The sequence below is a fragment of the Ursus maritimus genome, unplaced genomic scaffold, assembly GCF_017311325.1.
Source record: "Ursus maritimus isolate PB19 unplaced genomic scaffold, ASM1731132v1 scaffold_25, whole genome shotgun sequence".
Classification (NCBI taxonomy): domain Eukaryota; kingdom Metazoa; phylum Chordata; class Mammalia; order Carnivora; family Ursidae; genus Ursus; species Ursus maritimus.
In genome coordinates this window covers 4,376,997-4,395,966 of record NW_024425008.1, presented here as the reverse complement: position 1 = coordinate 4,395,966, position 18,970 = coordinate 4,376,997, and the positions used below count along the sequence as shown (strand labels likewise).

Genomic DNA, 18,970 nt, shown 5'->3' with positions numbered 1-18,970 from the left:
CGCTCCTCGGCTGGGTGGAAGGATCTCCGGGGCCCTCTTTCCTCTAGCCTCTCCCCCACTCTGAGGAGTAAAGGCCGTGGCTCCGTAACCTCTGGGCGCCTTCTGGCCCTGATGGGGTACTCTGTAACCCTGGGCAGATTCCTGCTCCAGGCCTCAGTTTCCCGTCGGAACGTAACAGTGGTATTTCTCACTGCGCTTACCTCAAAGAAATGAGGTAAAACTGGCAATGTGCTTCTGCACTGCCTGTGGGCAGGGGAGAGTCCTTTTATCAAGCCCCATGGGTCTCTTGATCCCGTGGGCCTGCCTTCTGGCCTCTCAGGAATATAGCACGTTGCTGTCAGTGAAGGGCTCGTTTTACTCCTCACGCTAACCTTCCAGGGCTCCAGTTACTGGTACCGTTCCTCACACGAGCCAGGAGAATGGAAAGGACTTGCCCAAAGTAACGAGAAGTTAGAGGCGGAACCAGGACCAGCGGCCTATCTGCCCCAGCTCAGCTCTCTGCCAGGTCCTGGGGCTGCCTCCACCCTGAGAAGGGCATGAGTGAGCCCCACCAGACTCGGAAATGAACGTACAGAACAGATGGGTCCTAAACAGATCTCTCAGAACTGGTTAAACACCACTGTGCATTACCTTGACCCGCCACCCAACTCCAGCTTTCCCTCTGGAGCCGTCTGCAGTCTGCTGCCCGGGGGCCGGAGCGCCCCCTGGAGGCCCGGCTGTGGACTGCAGGAGTCAACACGGGCCACAGGGTGGGGCCCCTGCTCCCCCGCATCCCTGCTGGTCAGTCACCTCACACAGAGGAAGGCCCAGGGGAGAGAGGACTTACGCGGGGCGGAACACAACATACTGATTCTAAGCACAGGAACCTCGTATTCTCTCACAAACAGGGTCTTAAGTCCGCACCAGATTTTTACGGATTTCCAAGCGCCTTCATTTTGCTGAGGGCACCTAAGCATAGGAATCCTGCTGGGAAGGTTGGAGTTTGGTGTGATGTTTCAGCAGTTTGGATAGAGAAGCTGGTGCAAGCACTGCTGGGAGCTTTTCAAACACCTTTTGTGCCAGAAAGATCTTTTCCATTATTTTGTAGGGATCACAGATAGTCCTTCCGAGAGCCCCCTGAACACGTATTGTCACGCTTCCTCTGCGAAGAAGCTGAGGCCCAGGAAGGGCCGTGACTTGTCCATACTCACAAAGCCACGCTCCCAGAACAGGAGCCAGAAAACTCACTACCTTTCAGTGGTCTTTGCAGTGAACTCTGGGTCCCCCTGGAGGAGGCGCTGTATCACTGACCTTTCGTGAAGATGAAAGCAGCTGTATTGTTCCCTCTGTATTTACTGCCTCACGAAGCACTTATTGAGCCGCTGCTACGTGCCAGGCGTGCTGCCCGCACCAGAGAAGCGCCAGCTCCCTGCCACTGCAGAGACCACTGCTTGCCTCCAGCGCGCTCTGCCCCTGAGCCCGGAGTGGGTGTCCCAACGTCCCTTGACCCTGTGCTTCATCGGCAGAGCGAATTAGAGTTGGCTCGCACCCACTGAAGCCTGGCCGCTCTCCGGGGTCTACATGACTCCTTGAGCCCCCTTCTACCCCGGCATCTCAGTCCTGGATTCTGTAGACATATTTGTGGGACGGTGTCCTCACTCGACCTGCCCTCAAGAACACCGAGGTCACTCTGCCTTAAGGAGCCAGGACGTTCGTGCCCATTGAGGCACACATAGCATTGCTCTCTAACGGAGGCCTGGCCTGCGGCCGGATCTGGGGTAAAAAGAATGAGGACATGCGGCCTTAGTGTCCACTTCTCCCGGCAACCAGCAATGCCTGAAAATTGTTCCAGGAAATGTAGTCAGGTGTAATAAGAATGGGTGACCCTGAGGTCAGGTCTGCTGAGGCCAGAGGCCCCCAAAAGCCAGATGAGCACGTCCAGCCTGGGGAAGAGCTTGGTCACTCAGCCAGATGGTCGCCCCAGCCTTCATGAGGGGCTCCCTGTTCAGGTGTGCCTGAAACTGTTCAGGGGGTGCTGCCAGCACACACCTATTCGGGGACTTGGGCCCAGTCACGTGCCCCACTGCCCGTCAGTGAGGACAGCGAGCCCGGTGGACAGGGTGGGGGCGGACTGGGCGAGCTCGCTGCGGGGGCCCCCAGCCCAGGGCACGCAGCGGCTCTCGGAGTGCCAGGGAGACCCGACTCCGCAGCCCGGGCTCCCGGACACAGAGCCACATTGTTCTCGGCTCCGAGCCATCAGCCGTGCTCTGCTGTTGTTTTCCAGACAAGTGATGGAGCAGCAGCACCAGCAGCAGCGTCAGGAGTCTCTGGAGAGAAGAACCTCAGCCACAGGTGAGGGCCCCTCTGGGGCCTGCTCGTCCCGCCGCGCCCGGCCCCTTCCCTGGGCACCTCGCGCCCTCCGTGAAGAGCAGCTGGCTGCGTAGATCTCCGTGTGTGACGGTCACGTCGGATGAAAGCAGGGGGACGAGGGGCAGAGCTGGGGGGAGGGGATCAGCTTGGCCCGGCCCTTGCCCCCCGGCCTCTGGTCCCGCAGACTTGCCGCCGGAGCCGATGCTCTGGGCACAGGCCGTGGCTCGGGGCACACAGCAGTGAGCCAGGCAGGTGCGGCCCCGGCCCCAGGGAGCTCAGTGTCCGGTCAGGGGTGCAAGCAAGTGCAGAACACGGAACCATCATGGTGCGCACAGGGCGACCAGGGCAGGGTGAGGTGTGAGGCCACACACGGGAGGGCCCCGCCTGCCCCGAGAGTCAGAAGCCCTCCAGCCGAGGTGCTGGATCGTCCTAACCGTCGACTGGACCTGAGCTCAGGGAGGCCAGAGGAGGTTCCCTGAAGAGTGGCAACGCTGATGAGTAAGCACAGGACCTCCCAGCCCAGCAAGCGCCTTCAGAGCCTGCAGTTTACGTTCTTCTCTCCAACACCCTGCACCGTAAGCGGGGAAATGTTGCCTGGTTCGCTGATGGGAAGGCCGAGCACCATCCCCCGCCCAGCGGCAAGAGCCCCCAGTCGGGCAAACGCTGGCCTGGTAGCACCCCGTCTCAGCTAGACTTCTGCTCCAAGACCCCCTGTGGGCCCCCTGCCCCGCTCTGGCCCACTGTCCGCATTCCTAATGCAAAGCTGTCCCTGTCACACGTCACCCCTTCCCGTCACCCCTGCCCAAGCCAACCTCCTGGCGGCTCCTTCCACATCCTTCAGCACCTCTCTGGCATGTCTCATCCTCTTCCGACCTCGACTTCACGCCTCCTTCACCAGACTCAACTCCTGCTCTTTGTCACCATCCCAGCATGGTGGCCACTGCCCTGAGGAAGTCTCCCAACTTCCGACTCTGCAGTTGGAGCCCTTCTTCTGTAGGCCGCCATGTGCCCACTCCCAGTAGCACACGCCATCCTGCCACCGTTACAGACATGCGACCATCTGTGTGACTGGCTCCCTGCTTGCTCACAAGGCCGTGAGCTGAGAGCCTGTGGCTGCTTTCCCCAGAGCCTGGCACCGTGCTGGCCACACGGTGGGGGCTCGCTGGGCACTGGATGGAGGGCTGTGTGGATGGTGGACCGAGGACTGCCCAGCACTCGGCATTGTTCCCTAACGTATGCCCCACTCAGCCCTGCGACCACAGTTACCCGCCACAGTCCCCACAGGCCATGGGTCAGTCATAGCTGCATCTCAGGGACCGACAGGGGCCGGTGCCTGGGGTGGTGCTGGGTACAGGGAAGGAAAAAGAGATACAATTTGTGCCACCAAAGCACTTCATCTCCCATGGGAAGACTACGATTAGAGCAAGAGAAAGCTGAGCTCAAGGGATGTTAAGTATGTGACACTATGGGTCCAGCCAAGCCCCAGGATGCTGGGGAGACCAGGGTCAGGAGTAACAGACCAGGGCTGGGCGCATCCCACAGGGGCTTCCTGGAAGAAGCACCTTGAGCTTGTCCCTCGTCCCTCCTTCCAGGGAAGTAGCATCTGGGGACTAGGGACCGACTAAGCCCCACCCTTGCCTTTCAGGACCCATCCTCCCACCGGGGCACCCCTCATCTGCAGCCAGCGCCCCCCTCTCCTGTAGCGGGCCCCCACCCCCGCCCCCACCCCCTGTCCCGCCTCCGCCCACGGGAGCCACCCCCCCTCCCCCACCCCCCCTGCCAGCCGGAGGAGCACAGGGGGCCAGCCACGACGAGAGCTCTGTGTCCGGACTGGCTGCCGCCTTGGCTGGGGCCAAGCTGAGGAGAGTCCAGCGGGTAAGTGTCCATGGGTGCGGGTGGGCCGGCCTGGGGTCCTCTTCCTAACTGCCCAACGAGCAGTGCCTTCCCTGGCCGACCTAGATGCTACCTCTGACGCCTGGCGCTGTGGCAGCCCCAAGTGCTGTCAGTTGCTGCTGGCCCTCCCGCTGACTGTCACGGGCGGGGCGAGAAGCACCCCCTTTGCCGATGAGGAGACTGAGGCACGGGCATGGAAGCATTTGGCCCACCAGGTGGCGGTCAGCTGCAGGGTTCGGACTCAGGCCCAGGTCTCCCACATCTGGGTCCCTCCTGTTTCCCACTCCGACCCTAGATGCTGGCTGCACTGTGCCCGGCTGCCTGTCCCAACGCATCTGTGGCAGCCTGGAAGGGGGAACTGCCACGGGACAGCTGACTGTGACAGTGGTTCTGACAACACCTCCAAGACAGAATTTGGCTTCCTTCCCAAGAACTGCCTCCTCCCCGTCACATCACACCCACCTTAGCAAGGGCACTGACACGAGCCAGCAGAGCTGGGCAGTGTCTCTTAACGGCGACCAGCCAATCCTGGTCCCTTGCTGGACTCTGGTTTGGTCGCATGTGGGGCTGTGGGGGGATGGGACTTGAGAGCCTTGGGCCTCTTCCAGCACCACCATTACAGGAATCCCGTCCACGTTTGCATGTACCCCCTCTAGGGACGTCCCGCCACAGACACCAGACTAAAACGCTGCGTCCTTACCCCTTAGCCAGAAGATGCGTCCGGAGGCTCCGGCCCCAGCGGGACCTCTAAGTCTGACGCCAACCGGGCGAGCAGTGGGGGTGGAGGAGGAGGCCTCATGGAAGAAATGAACAAGCTGCTGGCCAAGAGGTGGGTGTTCAGGCCCCCCCCAGACTCAGCGACTCTCTAGGGATCTCCTGCCCCTCACCATCAAAGTGCAGCCCTTGCCCGGCCCCAGGGCCCATTGTCACCTGGGCTCAGCTAAGCAGGGGACTGTCAGTCAGTTCCCCCTCTCCAGGGCTCAGCCTGAGGCATCAAGCCCAGATGCCATCCTCTCAGCTCTCAGCCCCTCCTCGTCTCCTTGATTGACGCAGCGCCATGTACCAGCCTCGCTCCGAGCAGAGGGAAATTTGGAGATCATCGCGGACATTGGTTCAGGGGGAAAGAGGCTCATTCCCCACACTTAAGATCCCAACATAAATGAGATGTGTCAGCGCTGGAGCCTCCCAGAGCCGCCCATGGCGAATGCGTGCTGCGCGGCCAATCCTGCGGGGGCCCTTGTGGAGGGCACAGGGAAAGGCCTTCTGAAGTGGCAGGAGCCCAGACGACACCATCCTGGGATTCGGAATAGGAGTTCCACCCATGTCCTGGCTGGGCGCTGGGGCCTGGTCACCCCCTTCACCACCACACCAGCAGGTGTGGCTCCAGCTTGCCCAAGGCCATCAGCCTGTCACCGGGCCTCACAGTCACTCCCCAGCTGAAGCTGCAGCAGGCAGAGAGGCCAGGCAGCTCCTTCTCGGAAGGTTGCGGAGCTCGGACATTCCTCGTAAATGTGGCGTGGCGGCAGGAATGTGCTGACATAGGTTGCCGAGGCCATGGCTCCGCTGGGCCTGTCAGAATGCTCCTCTTGTCGGTGGAAGCAGCACCCGGGCCTCACTCCAACAGGGACACCCAACACCCACCCACCTCCTCTCAGTGCCTGGGTACTTCCCCTGCCCTCCAAGTGGGCTCGGCCTGCATGAGAACTGGATCGGGGCAGGGTCCCCTCATTAAGAGCACACAGCTCTGAGGATGACGCCGAGACCCAGGGCCCCAGACCGTAGGTGGTTGGTCTGGGGCTTTGCAGCAGGGCCAGAGCCAGCGTTTCCTGCCCAGGGCCTCTGCACACATGGCCAGGGACAGCAGAGGGAGCGGTGAGGTGGACCCACGGCACACATAGGTCACCAAGAGCAGGGACAGATTGAGCAGTTGTCACATGACAGAATGGAGGCTCGTAGGGTAATATGGCTACACACCAGTGCAAGCCACTCCCTGGGGAAAGCCAGGAGGGCTTCACAGAGGAGGTTCCACACGCGCAGGGCCTAGAAGGAGGAGAACACTCGTCTAGGCTGAGTGGGCAGTGTTATAATACTAGGAAGGCTGAGCAAACCTATTGGGCCTGAGCCCAGGGTGTGGAGGAGAGTGACCGAAGGTCAGGCTGCCAGAGATAGCCTTGTTTGCAGGTGCGTCGGGCTCCATCTTCTCAGAGGTGAGCGGGGCCTTGTGTAAAAATAGATGTTTTGCGAAAAGAAAATATTCATGTTTTCCCAAGTCCAAAATCTGCGTCAACAATAACAACTAGGCCTAGATGGTTCAGACCAAACGCAGAGGAAGCTCCTGAGGACAGGAAAAGGTCGGTGTCGCCAGAAGCCAGTGAGACGCCCAGATGCTGGTGGGACAGTCGAGGCCCCGCCAAGAACAAGCATGAGTGCACCCTGCCCACAAGGGGTCAGCGAGTCACTCTTTGAAGCGCAGAGTTTGTGCCTCTCCTTTGGGGGGCTGTGGTGAGGTCTGTCTCCCAGCAGCAGGGTACAGGCAGGAAAGTCATCACGGCCAAGAGCTGTGTGCTGGGCCCTCCTGGGACTGGCATGCCTGCCTGCTGCATAGCTTCAGAAAATTAAAGGCTGGCTCTGGGTGGGGACAGAGTGTCATAGAGCGAAGTGGTGATGGGGAGCCCCTGTTGTCCAGGAAGAGGTGCTGCTGGCTGTCGCTAGGTGTCCGAAGTGAGGATGAGGACAGACTTGAAATACGAAGCAGAGGTGGAATTGGCTCCACTTTTTTTTTTTTTTAAGATTTTTATTTACTTGAGAGGGTGAGCATTACGGGGTGGGTAGCAGAGGGAGAGGAAGAAGCAGACTCCCTGCCGAATGGGGAGCCTGACGCGGGACTCAATTCCAGGACCCTGGGATCATGACCTGAGCCAAAGGCAGATGCTTAACCGACTGAGCCACCCAGGCGTCCCAGAATTGGCTCCACTCTTTTGAGGAAGAGGCTGGTAGGGAGGATTCCCCAGGTTTCTAGGAGGAACGACTCCCCGCGGGCCTGTCCGTGGGCTGCGACAGCCTCACTTCCTGAGTGCCGAGTACCGTGAGCTCGGGAAGCCTTGCAGAGCCCCGAGGGCCTATCTCGGGGTTACTAAGGCACGTGTAGATGTGGGAGTTAGCCAGATTGGATGACCACTGAGGCCAGCACATAAGGGTGGGCTTCAGAGGCTAAGAGAAGGGGTCCAGGCAAGTGGGGAGCAGGCAGATTGACCAGAGGGCACCAGTTCCAGCTCTCTCCCCTTTCTGAGAGGGGCAGGCTCACAGTGGTGTTCCAGAGCAGGGCGGACACGGCTGCACGTCCGAGTTCCAAGGTAGGAAGAGGTCGTTCTTCTTCCCACAAGGTAGTGGGGTTCCCTTCCCTAAGCCAGTCAGCCTGAAGACAGAATGCTCCCCCAGCCCTGACTTGTGACCAGGGCCACCTCTCCCTGTCCCATCTGTCCTGGCCTTGAGTGTCCTGGGAACGTAGCTGCCATGTGGCCAAACCCAGGCCCCCAGGGAACCTAGACAGGGTGCAAACCAACCTCTTCCAGCCCTCAGGTGCTATAAATAGGAAAGTCCCCCGGACCCTATTCTCCCTGCCCAGACCATTTTGTGCTCAGGGTCATGGGACAAGCACAGGCCTGGACGCTCACCTCGGCATCACCATGGCCGCTCGAACAGTTGCCTTCTGTTGCCTCCTTCACACCAAACGGGTCAGATCCCACCACAGATTCCTCCGTGGACCAGGGTGTGTCCAGCAGAGGCATCTGGGTCAGTGTGAGAACCTTCAGGAGCTGATTTGCACCTTTTTCCTCCTTGCGTTAGGAGAAAAGCGGCCTCCCAAACAGACAAGCCGGCTGATAAAAAGGAGGACGAAAGCCAAGCGGTAAGCAGACCCCTGCCCTTGCCGCCCTGGGCGCCCGCCGGTGGGAGACACCGGGCTTTTGGGGCACTGACGTGCACCCAATTTGGACATACCTGTGATAGAAACTTCACCAGGTGGTTCACAGGAGGGAGAGTTTGGGGAGGCCGGGGGCAGAAGAGGCTGCGGAGCGCCCCACGCTCCGGGTGGCAGGCCTGTGCTCTCTGAGCATCTAGCAGCACCGCTTTGCCCCGGAGCTCGCACCTTCCCCACGTCAGGGCAGGCCGCAGCCCAGGAGTGCCGTGAGGGGAAGCCTGCAGTCCGGGAGCAGAGATGGCCCCACAGACAGAGCCTCGCCTCTGCCAGGAGAGGACGCTCAGGGTTCTGCATGGCCCGCCGGTCAAGCCTGCCTCCCCCAGCAGGAGGGGCTTTTAGCAGAGGGGCACGGAGGCCAGAGCTAGGTTCTAGAGCTCACTTCAGCCGCGGCGCTGAAGAACTTGTGGGCTGGTTGGGAATAGAGATAATGAATTCTTACCATGTCCTCCTCTCTTGGTGGAAGAGACGTGAATGGGGTCTTCCACAACCAGGACCGGGGCTGTGCCCTGGGCAGCCCTGACCCACAGGGCTGACTAGAACCTCCTTCCCCGGGCCTTGCCCTGCTGCAGCCCACCTGCACAGACCCCTCTAGGGTCACCTGCCACCTGGTCCTCAACAGCAGCCCATGGAGATGCGAGCCAGGCCTGGAGAAGGGAGGTCCCTGCCATGGTCCTGCCCAGCTACTCCCATGGGCAGCAGAAGAGTCCCAGTGGACAATGGGGCAAAGCTCCCCAGGAGCTCAGGCCATGCTTGTGCCCCAGAGGCGCCGGCCACACGAGCCGGTGGGGCTCAGTCACGGGCCGCAGAGGCAGTGTGCCGTGCTCTGCAGGACCCGTGTCCCCCTGCAGCCCTCTCCTTCCCTGACTGTCCCCAGGCTAGCCCCGCCCCCACCAAGACCAGGTGTTCTCACTAGTTCAGGACGGTGCTCCTCGTCTGGCTGATGATACAAGGGCTCCTTAGAAAACGTGAGAAACAGACCTGTCCTTGCGACCCGGTCAGAGGCACCCTGCCCTTGCCCCGACTGGCCTTCCTAAGCAGACTCGGAGGGCAGAGCTTTCTTTTCCGTTTCAGGAAGAGCCGAGCACCTCTCCATCTCCGGGGACCCGAGCAGCCAGCCAGCCACCTAACTCCTCAGGTAAGGGGCGCCGTCCCACCCTGCCACGGGCACGAGGTCTAGAGCACGGGGCCCCTGCAGGGAGATGACTCAGCCCGACGCCTCACTTTACAGACGAGCTGTGAGGGCCAGTGAGGTGGCCCTAGCCTGTCTCCCGGATACCTTCTAGAAGCCCTGAGCCTCCAGGAGGAGCCAGGGCAGGCGCAGCCGTGGCGTCCACGCTGAGCCGGAGCGGGTACTGGTGTGCCGACGGCCCAAGGGCATCGGAGCGGCCGGACCATAAGCCCCATCCGGCCCTCTCGTTGCCACACGGGGGCGGGGAGCACACTGCGTCAGGGCTCAGCTTCCCGGCCCGTCAGGCTCCGAGGGGCAGGACGGACCTGTCTTGCTCATTGCGGTGCTCAGAAGAAGTGTGCCCAGTGATGCTTGTGAAGTCACGGGTAAGGGGACACACGGCCCAAACCCTGCCCCGAAGCCCCCGTGAGCTCCGGGATGCAGGGATGTGCTCGGAGCGCCTCGCAGCTGCAGCTCAGGGAGGAAGCCACCGGGCCGGGCTCCATCGGTCAGCAGACGTTTGCGCGGTGCCTGCTCCGAGCCAGGCCCGTGCTCCCGAGCATGGTGGGGGAAGCAGAGGGGAGGCCGGCCACGCTCGGCCCCCACAGCAGAGGGAGGCTCTGAGCGGCTGTTGCACTGGCCTCTGGTCCTGATGCTCTGGCGGTGTGGCTGCCCACCCCGCCCCGTGAGACTGCCCTCTGTGTCCCCTCCTTCTCAGAGCTGCCACCGTGGGTCCTTGGTGAATGACTCCACGAACTCCTCCCACCCCAGTGAACGGTTATGTGTTTCCCAGTTTAGGAGGTGACGCGATTGCTCAAGGCCACATACCTGCAGCCTGGATGTGGTCCCCGCTCTTGTGCCTGTGGGCCCAGCGTGTGCCCCACAGTGTGGCTTTGGGGAGACCCTCCTCTGACCCACAGGGGGCCTCCCTGTGGCCCCTAGGGGTTTTTCTCCTGCCTCTCTGCTCATCCTGCAAAGTCAGGGAATTGAGTCCAACAATCTCTTGAAGTAAAATGAAATATTAACGTAGCACCACTTACAAGAGAAAGCGGAAGGAGAAACCGGCTTTCAGGGCCCGAGGGGGAAGGGAGCGTGGAGGGTGTGGGGCTGCAGCGTGTGGAGCAGACAAGCGTCTCGGGGCAGCAGGTGGACATGTGGCCCGCGGGCTGCCCTGAGAGCATCCAGGCCAAGGGCTTCCTCTGCCCCACTTGGCCCTTTGCTGGAGTCACGGGTCCACTCCAGGAGTCACAGTTAAGAGGTTCCCTGACCGCTGGGTTCACACTCCCAAGAAGAGACCCAACCATGGTGAGAGGACTCAGAATGAGGCCACAAGTCAGGGTCAACCAGGTCGAGGGAATAGGAGCTGTGTCCCGAGGGGGGAGACGCAGGGTGACAGCAGTGATGTCCCCAACCCTGCAAGGGCCACCTGGCCCAAAGGGAGACTGGGAACAGAGAGCCAGGTTTCATCTCCACCCAAAGCCAACCCTCCCAGCCAGGCAGCTCTGGGCCCTCAGCGCTGGGGGGCCTCCGGCCTGGGGTGTGGTGGGGGGAGTGGCCACTGAGAGTCCTCCCAGCTCTGAGGCTCTCCGTCCACTGTATGGATTGACAGAGGCTGGCCGGAAGCCCTGGGAGCGGAGCAACTCGGTGGAGAAACCTGTGTCCTCGTTACTGTCCAGGTGAGCTGCCCTGGGAAGGCGGAGCTGCGAGTCCGGTGGTGCCAAGGCGGGCGACGGGGCGATTCACATGTCTGTTTCATTCCGTGCCCTAGAACCCCGTCTGTGGCCAAGAGCCCCGAAGCTAAGAGCCCCCTTCAGGCGCAGCCTCACTCTAGGTACCGAACAACCCCGTCTCGGGGGCCTCCTCTGTCCCCTGCCCGTAACTAACACTCCTAAACCCGCCCCGTGCCCTGTCACCTAACAATTTGCTCTGGGAAAGGGTGGCCTGTCCCCCCAGCCCTGGGGAAGGCAGGGCTGGAGGGATGTCAGGGGCTGTGCAGACCTGCTCCTGGCTGTCCCCTCACAGAGGGAGAGACCCGGGTCTGGGGAGGGCAGTGAAGTAAGGCTGTCGTCGAACCCCGGCTCCAGGGTCGCTGTGACCTCGGGCAAGCCGGGTGGCCTCTCCCGGCCTCCACTTCTCCCCCGCCCCGTAAAGAGGTCTGTTAATCCCTGCGTCGCGTGACAGCTGTGTGGTGGGCAGCAGCTGGACACAGGAAGTGCTCACTAGCCACGGCCGCATCCTGCCGCTCAGCTGATCCCGGGACTGGCCTCCCGTCCCTCCCTCCTCTGCCCCTGGCACACAGAGCCATCTTCCCCCAGAGAAACCATGTTTCCCTGGCCGTATTTCCCAAACCAAAAGCTGGCGTGAGAGCAGGATGGCATATTCAAAACTGAGCGGTCCCCCAAAGTGAGAGGCAAACAGCCGCACAGTCACCGTAGGCCGGGTGTGGCCTGGAGTTGCCGGTCTCTGGAACCTGTAGTGGGAAAGGCCTCCACTGCCCACACAGACCGAGGGGAGCCGCTCTTCCCGCGGACCAGGCGGCTTTGGAGCCTGGTTTTGCCGAGCGGAGCAGAGCGGGGCTCGCAGAGAGAGCTGGGCCCGGCTCTGGCAGGAGTGCGGGTGGCAGATGCCGGGTGTCAGGAATGAGGTCTCGGTGGTCAGCCAGGTTCGGAGCTGGGCCCTGCACGTCCCTGCCAGCAAGGAGCCTGTTTTCAGTGGGAAAGCCCATGCACGAGGCAGCCGTGTGTTCTGAGAGGTGCCGTGTGGAAGACAGGGTCGCGTGGCAGGCCACGCTGGGGAGGGGCGTTAGCGCGTGGGCTGGGGCAGGCGTCTCAGAGGTGGCATTTGAGCTGACCTGGAGGAGGAGCCTGCCCTTGCAAAGAGCGTGGGGACAGCCTTCCACACTGGAGGAGGTGGTAAGTGCCGAGGCCCTGTGACCAGCCTGGCAAGTTCATAGGACAGAAAGCTGGCCCGCGTGGCTAGCAGGTGGCGAAGGTGGGGAGGGCCGAGGGAGGTAAGCTTAGAGGCGTCAGAAGGGGTCACGTGTGGGGCGCCTGGGTGGCACAGCGGTTAAGCGCCTGCCTTCGGCTCAGGGCGTGATCCCGGCGTTCCGGGATCGAGCCCCACATCAGGCTCCTCCGCCATGAGCCTGCTTCTTCCTCTCCCACTCCCCCTGCTTGTGTTCCCTCTCTCGCTGTCTCTCTCTCTGTCAAATAAATAAATAAAATCTTTAAAAAAAAAAAAAAAAAAAAAAAAGAAGGGGTCACGTGGCCGGAAGACTAGGTTTCATTCTGTGTGCAGGACCCCAGTCCTCGAGCTTGAAGCACAGGGCGCCGTGCTGAGCCAGCACTTTCCCTCTGGCCATGAAGGGGCAGGGGGACCAGACTGGGGCAGGAGCCAAAGGAGGGGCCCCGGGAGGTGGGAGGAGGCCGGGCCGCCAGGGCTGCACGCGCAGCTCGCCCAGCACTTCCTGCAGGTGGAGCGCGGATGGGCTGCCAGCTGTCCTCACCCGGGCCAGGACACTGTCAGGGGCCGTTCCCCCTCGGGTTGGGGCTCTCCACCTCTGAGACCAGTCTGTTCTCTAGTTTCACAGAAGGCTCCAAAGGGGGCGTGTGGCGACAGTCTGTCTCGGGGTGCCCGTGGGGGGGGACTGTCAAGTGTGCACGTGGGAGAACTGAGGCCCCGAGAGGTGAAGCAGTTGGCCCGGGTGGCCTGGAAAATTGCTGCTGGAACAGACACGGACCCCCAGGCCCGCCGTGCAGAGCCAGGGTCTCCGGCTGCTCCTCTTTCCCCGTCGGGATGCACAGTTACTCAGACTCCTTCTGAACCATGCTTAGCTCTTCCTTGAGTTCAGCCAGGAGCCGGGGCGCAGAACGTTCTTCTGTGCTTTTTTTTTTTTTTTTTAATAAGATTTTATTATTTATGAGAGAGAGCACAACTGGGAGGAGAGGGAGAAGCAGACCCCTCGCTGAGCAGGGAGCCCGACGTGGGGCTTGATCCCAGGATCCTGAGATCATGACCTGAGCCAAAGGCAGACACTTCAGCGACTGGGCCACCCAGGCGCCCCTGCTTTTTTTTGTAATCCAGGCTTGGGCGCTGGACCACTAAACTTGATTTACTCAGGGGTGTGTTTTGTCAACTTTGTTAAGACATAAGTGACATCTGACATTGAGCTGAAGGCGCACAGCATGGCGATCCGCGTGCGTGCAGAGAAGTACTCCCGCGGCCAGGTTGGCTGACACGGCCACCGCCTCAGTTTCCACATCCACTGGCTTAGCTGCTCGCACGTGTACGACGCCATGTGCTTAACTGCAGTCAGCTCCCCGCACAGGCGACCCCAGAACTCCCTGTCTCCACCTGCGCCCGCCGGGCCGCCAGCAAGCTCCTGTGTTTCCAGGCATTCGGCTCCTTTAGATTCCACATGTCAGTGAGGCCACACCAGGCTTGTCTTTCTCTGCTGATTTCCCTCCGCGTCGCCCCTCGGGTCACCCCTCTTGTCACACACAGCAGGTCTCCTTTGTTCTGGCCAGGTGGCGGTGTACACGCCACACCTTCATCCACCCGTTCGTCAGCAGACACAGGGTTGTTTCCACGTCGAGGCTACTGTCCGTCATGCTGCCGTGACCGGGGGCGCCCTGTCTTCAGGACAGCGGTCTCCTCTCCTCTCCATCAGACACACACCCAGAAGTAGCTCTGGTCCGGCTTGTCGAGCGCCCTCCCCGCTGCCGTCCGCAGCGGCCGGGCCTGCTCTCGCCCTAGAGAGGGGCCCCCGCAGCCATGCTGGCCCTGCCGTGTCGCGTGGGCATCGCCGTCCGTCACCCACCCACACCATTTCCCCGGCCCCGCAGGCTCCGACTGGGAGAGAAGCGGGATCCAGACAGTGGAACCTTCCGCACCGCTGCCCTGTTGTTACGAGGCTGAGTGGTCAGAGGAGCGTTTTGTCAGGATTTTCCAGGGACAGTTCCGGTACGAGAGACATTGAATAGCAAACTGGCAGCCTTAGTTCAGCAGCTTTTCAAAGAAGTACAATCCATGTGACCGAGACCTTTGCCTCAAAGGAGCAGAACCACTTCCAAGGACGTTTCCTGAAAAGTTACACATTAGGACCAGTTTCCAGCACCAGGGACTCTGGTTTGTGTCGGAAGTGGATGCCTTTAGGATGAGTGCGGACTGTGTGGTTTTGTGATTTTGCACTGTGCTTCATGCCATCGTCACTAGCTGTCCCCAAGCCTCAGTCTAGCCAGGAACACACACCCCTCACAGAGGAGTAGCCGGGGGTCCTTTCCGGAGGGCATGTGACCTGCACGGCCGCATCTGTGTACGAGCTCTCAGATCAGAAAACAGCCCCGTCGTCGTAGCCCCGAGTTGGCAAGTATGGTCGCAGGATCCAGGAGTCCCTCTTGAGGTGGAGACAGGCCATTAGAACCCTTTCGGAGTAGCTCGAGAGAGGCCAGAGGTAAAGCAGAAAACATTAGAAAGACGAGGGGAAGAGGGCCGTGCTTGGCCCGCGGTCCTCCGCCCTGCGCTTGGAGGCTTGGCACAGCCAGCCTGCCTTCTCACGCTCTGTCCCCACGTGGGGGGCGCCCGCCCGGCCCTGCTGCCCCCCTCACCGCACCCTGCCATCCTCTCCAGGATGAAGCCGGTGGGGAGCGTGAATGACGTGGCCCTGGATGCCTTAGATTTGGATCGGATGAAACAGGTGAGTGTGACCTTCCCTGCGAGGCCCCGACGGAGCCAGAGGCTGTGGGTGGCCAGAAGGCTGTCAGGGAGCCAGCAGTGGGGGGAGGGGTTGCCCACACTCCGCACCGGGCCCCCAGCCCCGTCATTAGCAGGAGAGCGTCCGTCCGCCCTTCTGGACACTGCAGCTTGCTCTGACCCTGGTTTCTGCAGCAGGACTGGGGGGCGGGGTGTCCTGTCTCCCGTCCACTCTGACCTTGCCCTGTGGGGACACACAGACCCTGGCAAAGCCAGCTTCCCCGACTCTGCTTCCTGTCCCTTCACTCTGCGTTCGGCTCCCAACAGGAGATCCTCGAGGAGGTGGTCCGAGAGCTTCACAAAGTGAAGGGGGAGATCATCGACGGTGAGTGCAGGGCCTGCCCTGGGGCGCCACTGAGGGTCCCAGGGGGAGCGGCAGGCGGCCTGTCGCCCCAGGGCTGCAAGGCAGCAGATCTGTAGTGGCCCAGCCAGGAGACCGTCGCCCGAGGTTCCATGCTGTCCCGTTCCCTCCTGACAACCACGTCACCCCCATTCTCTGGTCGGGCAGACTGAGGCTCAGTTAGGGGACTTGCCTTACGCGCCTCCCTGGCCGGGTGGCAGCTCGGTCTGCACTCACCAGCTTCCGCCCCGGGATGAGCGTGGGAATGTGTGCACGGGGAGAGAACTCCGAGAGTGCATTCCAGAGCAAGGCAGTTGAAGCCACCTGAACAGTCTGTCCCTTGCCGGTCTCAGTATCCGTGCGTGCGGACTGCCTTGCTTGACTCTGCCGCCTTTGATCCCCGGGTTTGGGTTATGAGGGCAGCTGCTGCCTTTCGGGGGGGGGGGGGTCACGGGGACCACGAAGCCACTGTGGTCTGACGCAGTTCCCAGCTTGCTTGGCGCTGGGCTTGGGGAGCAGGCATGGGTCTCCCACTCCAAGAGCCTCTGGCTGCAGAGGTCAGGGCCCTGTCACAGTGATCACATCTGTCCTTCCGGTTCCTGCCAGAGCCTTTGATACAACGGGCTCAGGTCTGGGGCCAGAGGAAAAGGAGAGGTTTAGGCACAGCTGGCTCAGGCCGGAACCCAGCAGTGAGGTGCAGCCCAGTCCCACCCCGCCTCCCTCCCCCACCGGACCAGAGGCTGGGCCTGGCCCCCACGGCAGCAGCGGGGACCTGGGCAAGAGAGGGCTCTGAGAACTAAAACGGGTGGGCGCTGATGCCAGGGGGATGGAGAGAGGGGAGGCCAGGTGGGAGTCCGCGTGCGGGCCGCCAGACCTGGACCCTGTGCCCAGAGCCTTGACCAGCCACGCCCTGTCCTTGCCCCAGCAGAGCGAGCTCAGTTCTTGTTTGTCCAGTCCCCCCACGGGCCTGGGCTGGGCAGATAAGGAGTTAATGAATGAAGAGCAAGGCCAAGCTGGAGCCAGAGAGGAGACACAGGCCATCTATTAACTCTGCTTTATGGCTGGGGGACCCCACCTGGGAGGGGCCGGCCAGCTGGCCCCAGGGCCAGAGCTGGGGTGCAGCCAGAAGCAGGCTGCATAGCCCGCCTGTCTACAGAGGGAACAGGCAGGGATGGAGGCCGGGGGAGGAGGTGGGAAACACGTCCCAGGCCTCGCTCTCCGGGCTGGGCAGGCGCAGCCGCGAGTGGAAGTGGCCTCGTGGGCGGGGCTCCGCCTGTGGCCGACAGGCCCGAGGGAACGCACAGGCCATGTGGGGGCTCCGAGAAGCATCCCCGTCATACTGGATGAGTGCCCAGCACTCTACTCTTTCGGTTCCAGGCCGAGTGGGGTCTGTCCAGCAAAAGGCCCCAGTCTGGGGGAGAACCTGGAGGGGCGGGGACAGCAGGACGCTGGGGAGAAGAGCAAGAGGAACCCCTGCTCAAGGCCAGGCCCTACGGGCTGCCGCTGCCAGACGCGGGGCTCCGGGTCCCCCAAGCAGCACCGGGTGCCCAGCTCTGAGGCGGGAGGCAGGTCGAGCGCCACCCCCTCAAACCTCAGCTCAGTCTCCCCCTGGCAGAGGCAGCACCGCCCTCAGACTGCCGGCTCGGGAAGAGCCCACGCAGCTCTGCGGTCACCCCAAAGTCTGCCAGAGTCCGCCGCGCTGCTTGACCTGAGCCTGTGCCTCGTGAGCTCCAGGAGCCTGGGTGAGGCTCTCAGGAGACGGAACAGGGCAGACACGAGAAAGGGCTTCCCCAGGGGTGTGGGGAACCAGGCGGGCCTTGTCCCTGCCGCGCCTGAGCCGCCTGTCCTGTCCCTCAGCCATCCGGCAGGAGCTGAGCGGGATCAGCACCTCATAACGCCCTCGGCCCCGGCTGCCGCCGCCGGGACACCAGGCCAGCGGACGGCGGGGGACATCGAGGAGCCCGGCCGGCCCCAGGCCTCCAGCACACGCAGGCACCCACTGAAGCCGGGGTGGGCTTCGTTTCAAAGTCTTAACCGGTGATAAAATATTAAAATGAGGAAACAAGTTCAATTCTGGATTTTTTTAGATTCTACCTGACACAGAACACCAGGTCACTCGCCTTTTTTGTATTTTATATCTGCCTATTTAAGTGTACATTTCTCCGGGTCTATAGAGGACTCCCCAGATCACGCGCTTCGTTAGATGGTTTCCGAGTTTTCTCCTAGGTGATGCTGTTAGCACCTCGGCTGGCAGTGGCGAGCCGTCCCCAGCGTCGTGGTGGTGAAGTCTGTCCACGCACCGCGGTGTCTGTGTCCACGTGGTAATAAACGCTTACTGTACACACCCCCGGCTCTGGCTCAGTCTCTCACGCCAGCTCTCGGCCACTCAGGCTTAGGATGCCCCCTTCTGGGTAAAAGCCCACAACGCCGTGGGCAGGAGCAGCAGGAAAGAGGCCGGCCTTGGTGGGTAGCTGGGCTGAATGCAGACAGGGCAAGGTGGAGGGAGAGCCGGGGCGCTCAGGCACTTCCAGCCGGGTGTCGGGGGGGGTGTCGCCCCCCACACCCTCCCCTGAGCCAGGCCGCGTGCCACCCACACCTGGAGCACCAGAGGGGCTGACTCCATTCTGACCACAGCGCGGGGACTGGCGGCTTGGACTTAGCAAGGCAGCGGTGAAGCGAAAGGCAGGCTGCGTCGTCCAGGGAGGACCATGGCCCTGCCCTGCACCCCCACCAAAGGCACATCCCAGAACTTCCCAGACCGTGCGAGTTCCCCTCTGGAGCCAGAGAGGACTGCCCCTGGGCCAGGAGCAAGGCCCCAGCCAGTGGGCAGGCCTGGAAAGGTTGCACCATCTCCTGGCCCCCAGGGACACAGCAGTTGGCCCAGCCGTCCAGGGTGGGAGGGTCGGGGGTGGGCTCAGGGGGAGGGGATGAGGCGGGGGCCCCCAGTCTGGCTAACAGGGGACTGCTGTTTTCTGGCCAGGCTCTAGACACCCCAACTCATTGCTCCCAACAACCCTAAAGACGGGAGTAGGAGGGTCTTGCCTGTTGGGGGTGAGCAGCCTGAGCCCCGATCTCAGAGCGGCTGCCCCCCCGCCGGGTGCAGCAGCAGTTCTAACCCAGGGTGGCAGATTCTGCCCCCCAAGACCCGGGAATCCTGTCGTCTTGGGTTGGCGGCGGGGTGGGGGGTTGCTGGCAGGTGGTGACAGAGCACACCCCTCTCCCCTGACAGCCCCCGAGCAGCCCCCAGGCCTCCTGCTGGAGGAGCTGTGCTCCTGGATCCCCTGACTCAGGCCAGCCTGTTTGCATGGGGAGGGACCACCCGCCCAGGCAGCTGCGCTTCCCTCACACCGGTGGCCTCTTCCCGGGGCCATCTCAGCGTTTAGGGGACAGGGGTGCCTGGCACCACGAGGCCACTCCCAGCCCTGGGCGGGAAGTCCTTGCTCAGCACCTGCCAGGTCCCAGGCAGGGGGGCTGCAACATGCCTTCCTCC

The 18,970-nt window shown here is 62.1% G+C and overlaps 1 protein-coding gene across 4 annotated transcripts in view; it reads left to right on the top strand.

The window, feature by feature from the left end:
- EVL (Enah/Vasp-like) overlaps window positions 1–17,824 on the top strand; it is a 70,810-nt gene extending 52,986 nt beyond the window's left edge. Inside the window, exons 5-14 of one of the 4 annotated variants that reach the window (XM_040641437.1) lie at window positions 2,264–2,331; window positions 3,995–4,224; window positions 4,950–5,071; window positions 8,089–8,149; window positions 9,293–9,356; window positions 10,999–11,065; window positions 11,158–11,220; window positions 15,018–15,084; window positions 15,408–15,465; window positions 17,338–17,824. In XM_040641437.1, coding sequence (XP_040497371.1) covers window positions 2,264–2,331; window positions 3,995–4,224; window positions 4,950–5,071; window positions 8,089–8,149; window positions 9,293–9,356; window positions 10,999–11,065; window positions 11,158–11,220; window positions 15,018–15,084; window positions 15,408–15,465; window positions 17,338–17,375 — 838 coding nt within the window. In that variant the 3' untranslated portion in view covers window positions 17,376–17,824. Of the gene's footprint in view, window positions 1–2,263; window positions 2,332–3,994; window positions 4,225–4,949; window positions 5,072–8,088; window positions 8,150–9,292; window positions 9,357–10,998; window positions 11,066–11,157; window positions 11,221–15,017; window positions 15,085–15,407; window positions 15,466–17,095; window positions 17,310–17,337 lie in introns of those variants that run through there. The other 3 variants (XM_040641435.1, XM_040641439.1, XM_040641438.1) reach the window with 3 other exon arrangements.
- Window positions 17,825–18,970: the final 1,146 nt, after the last annotated feature.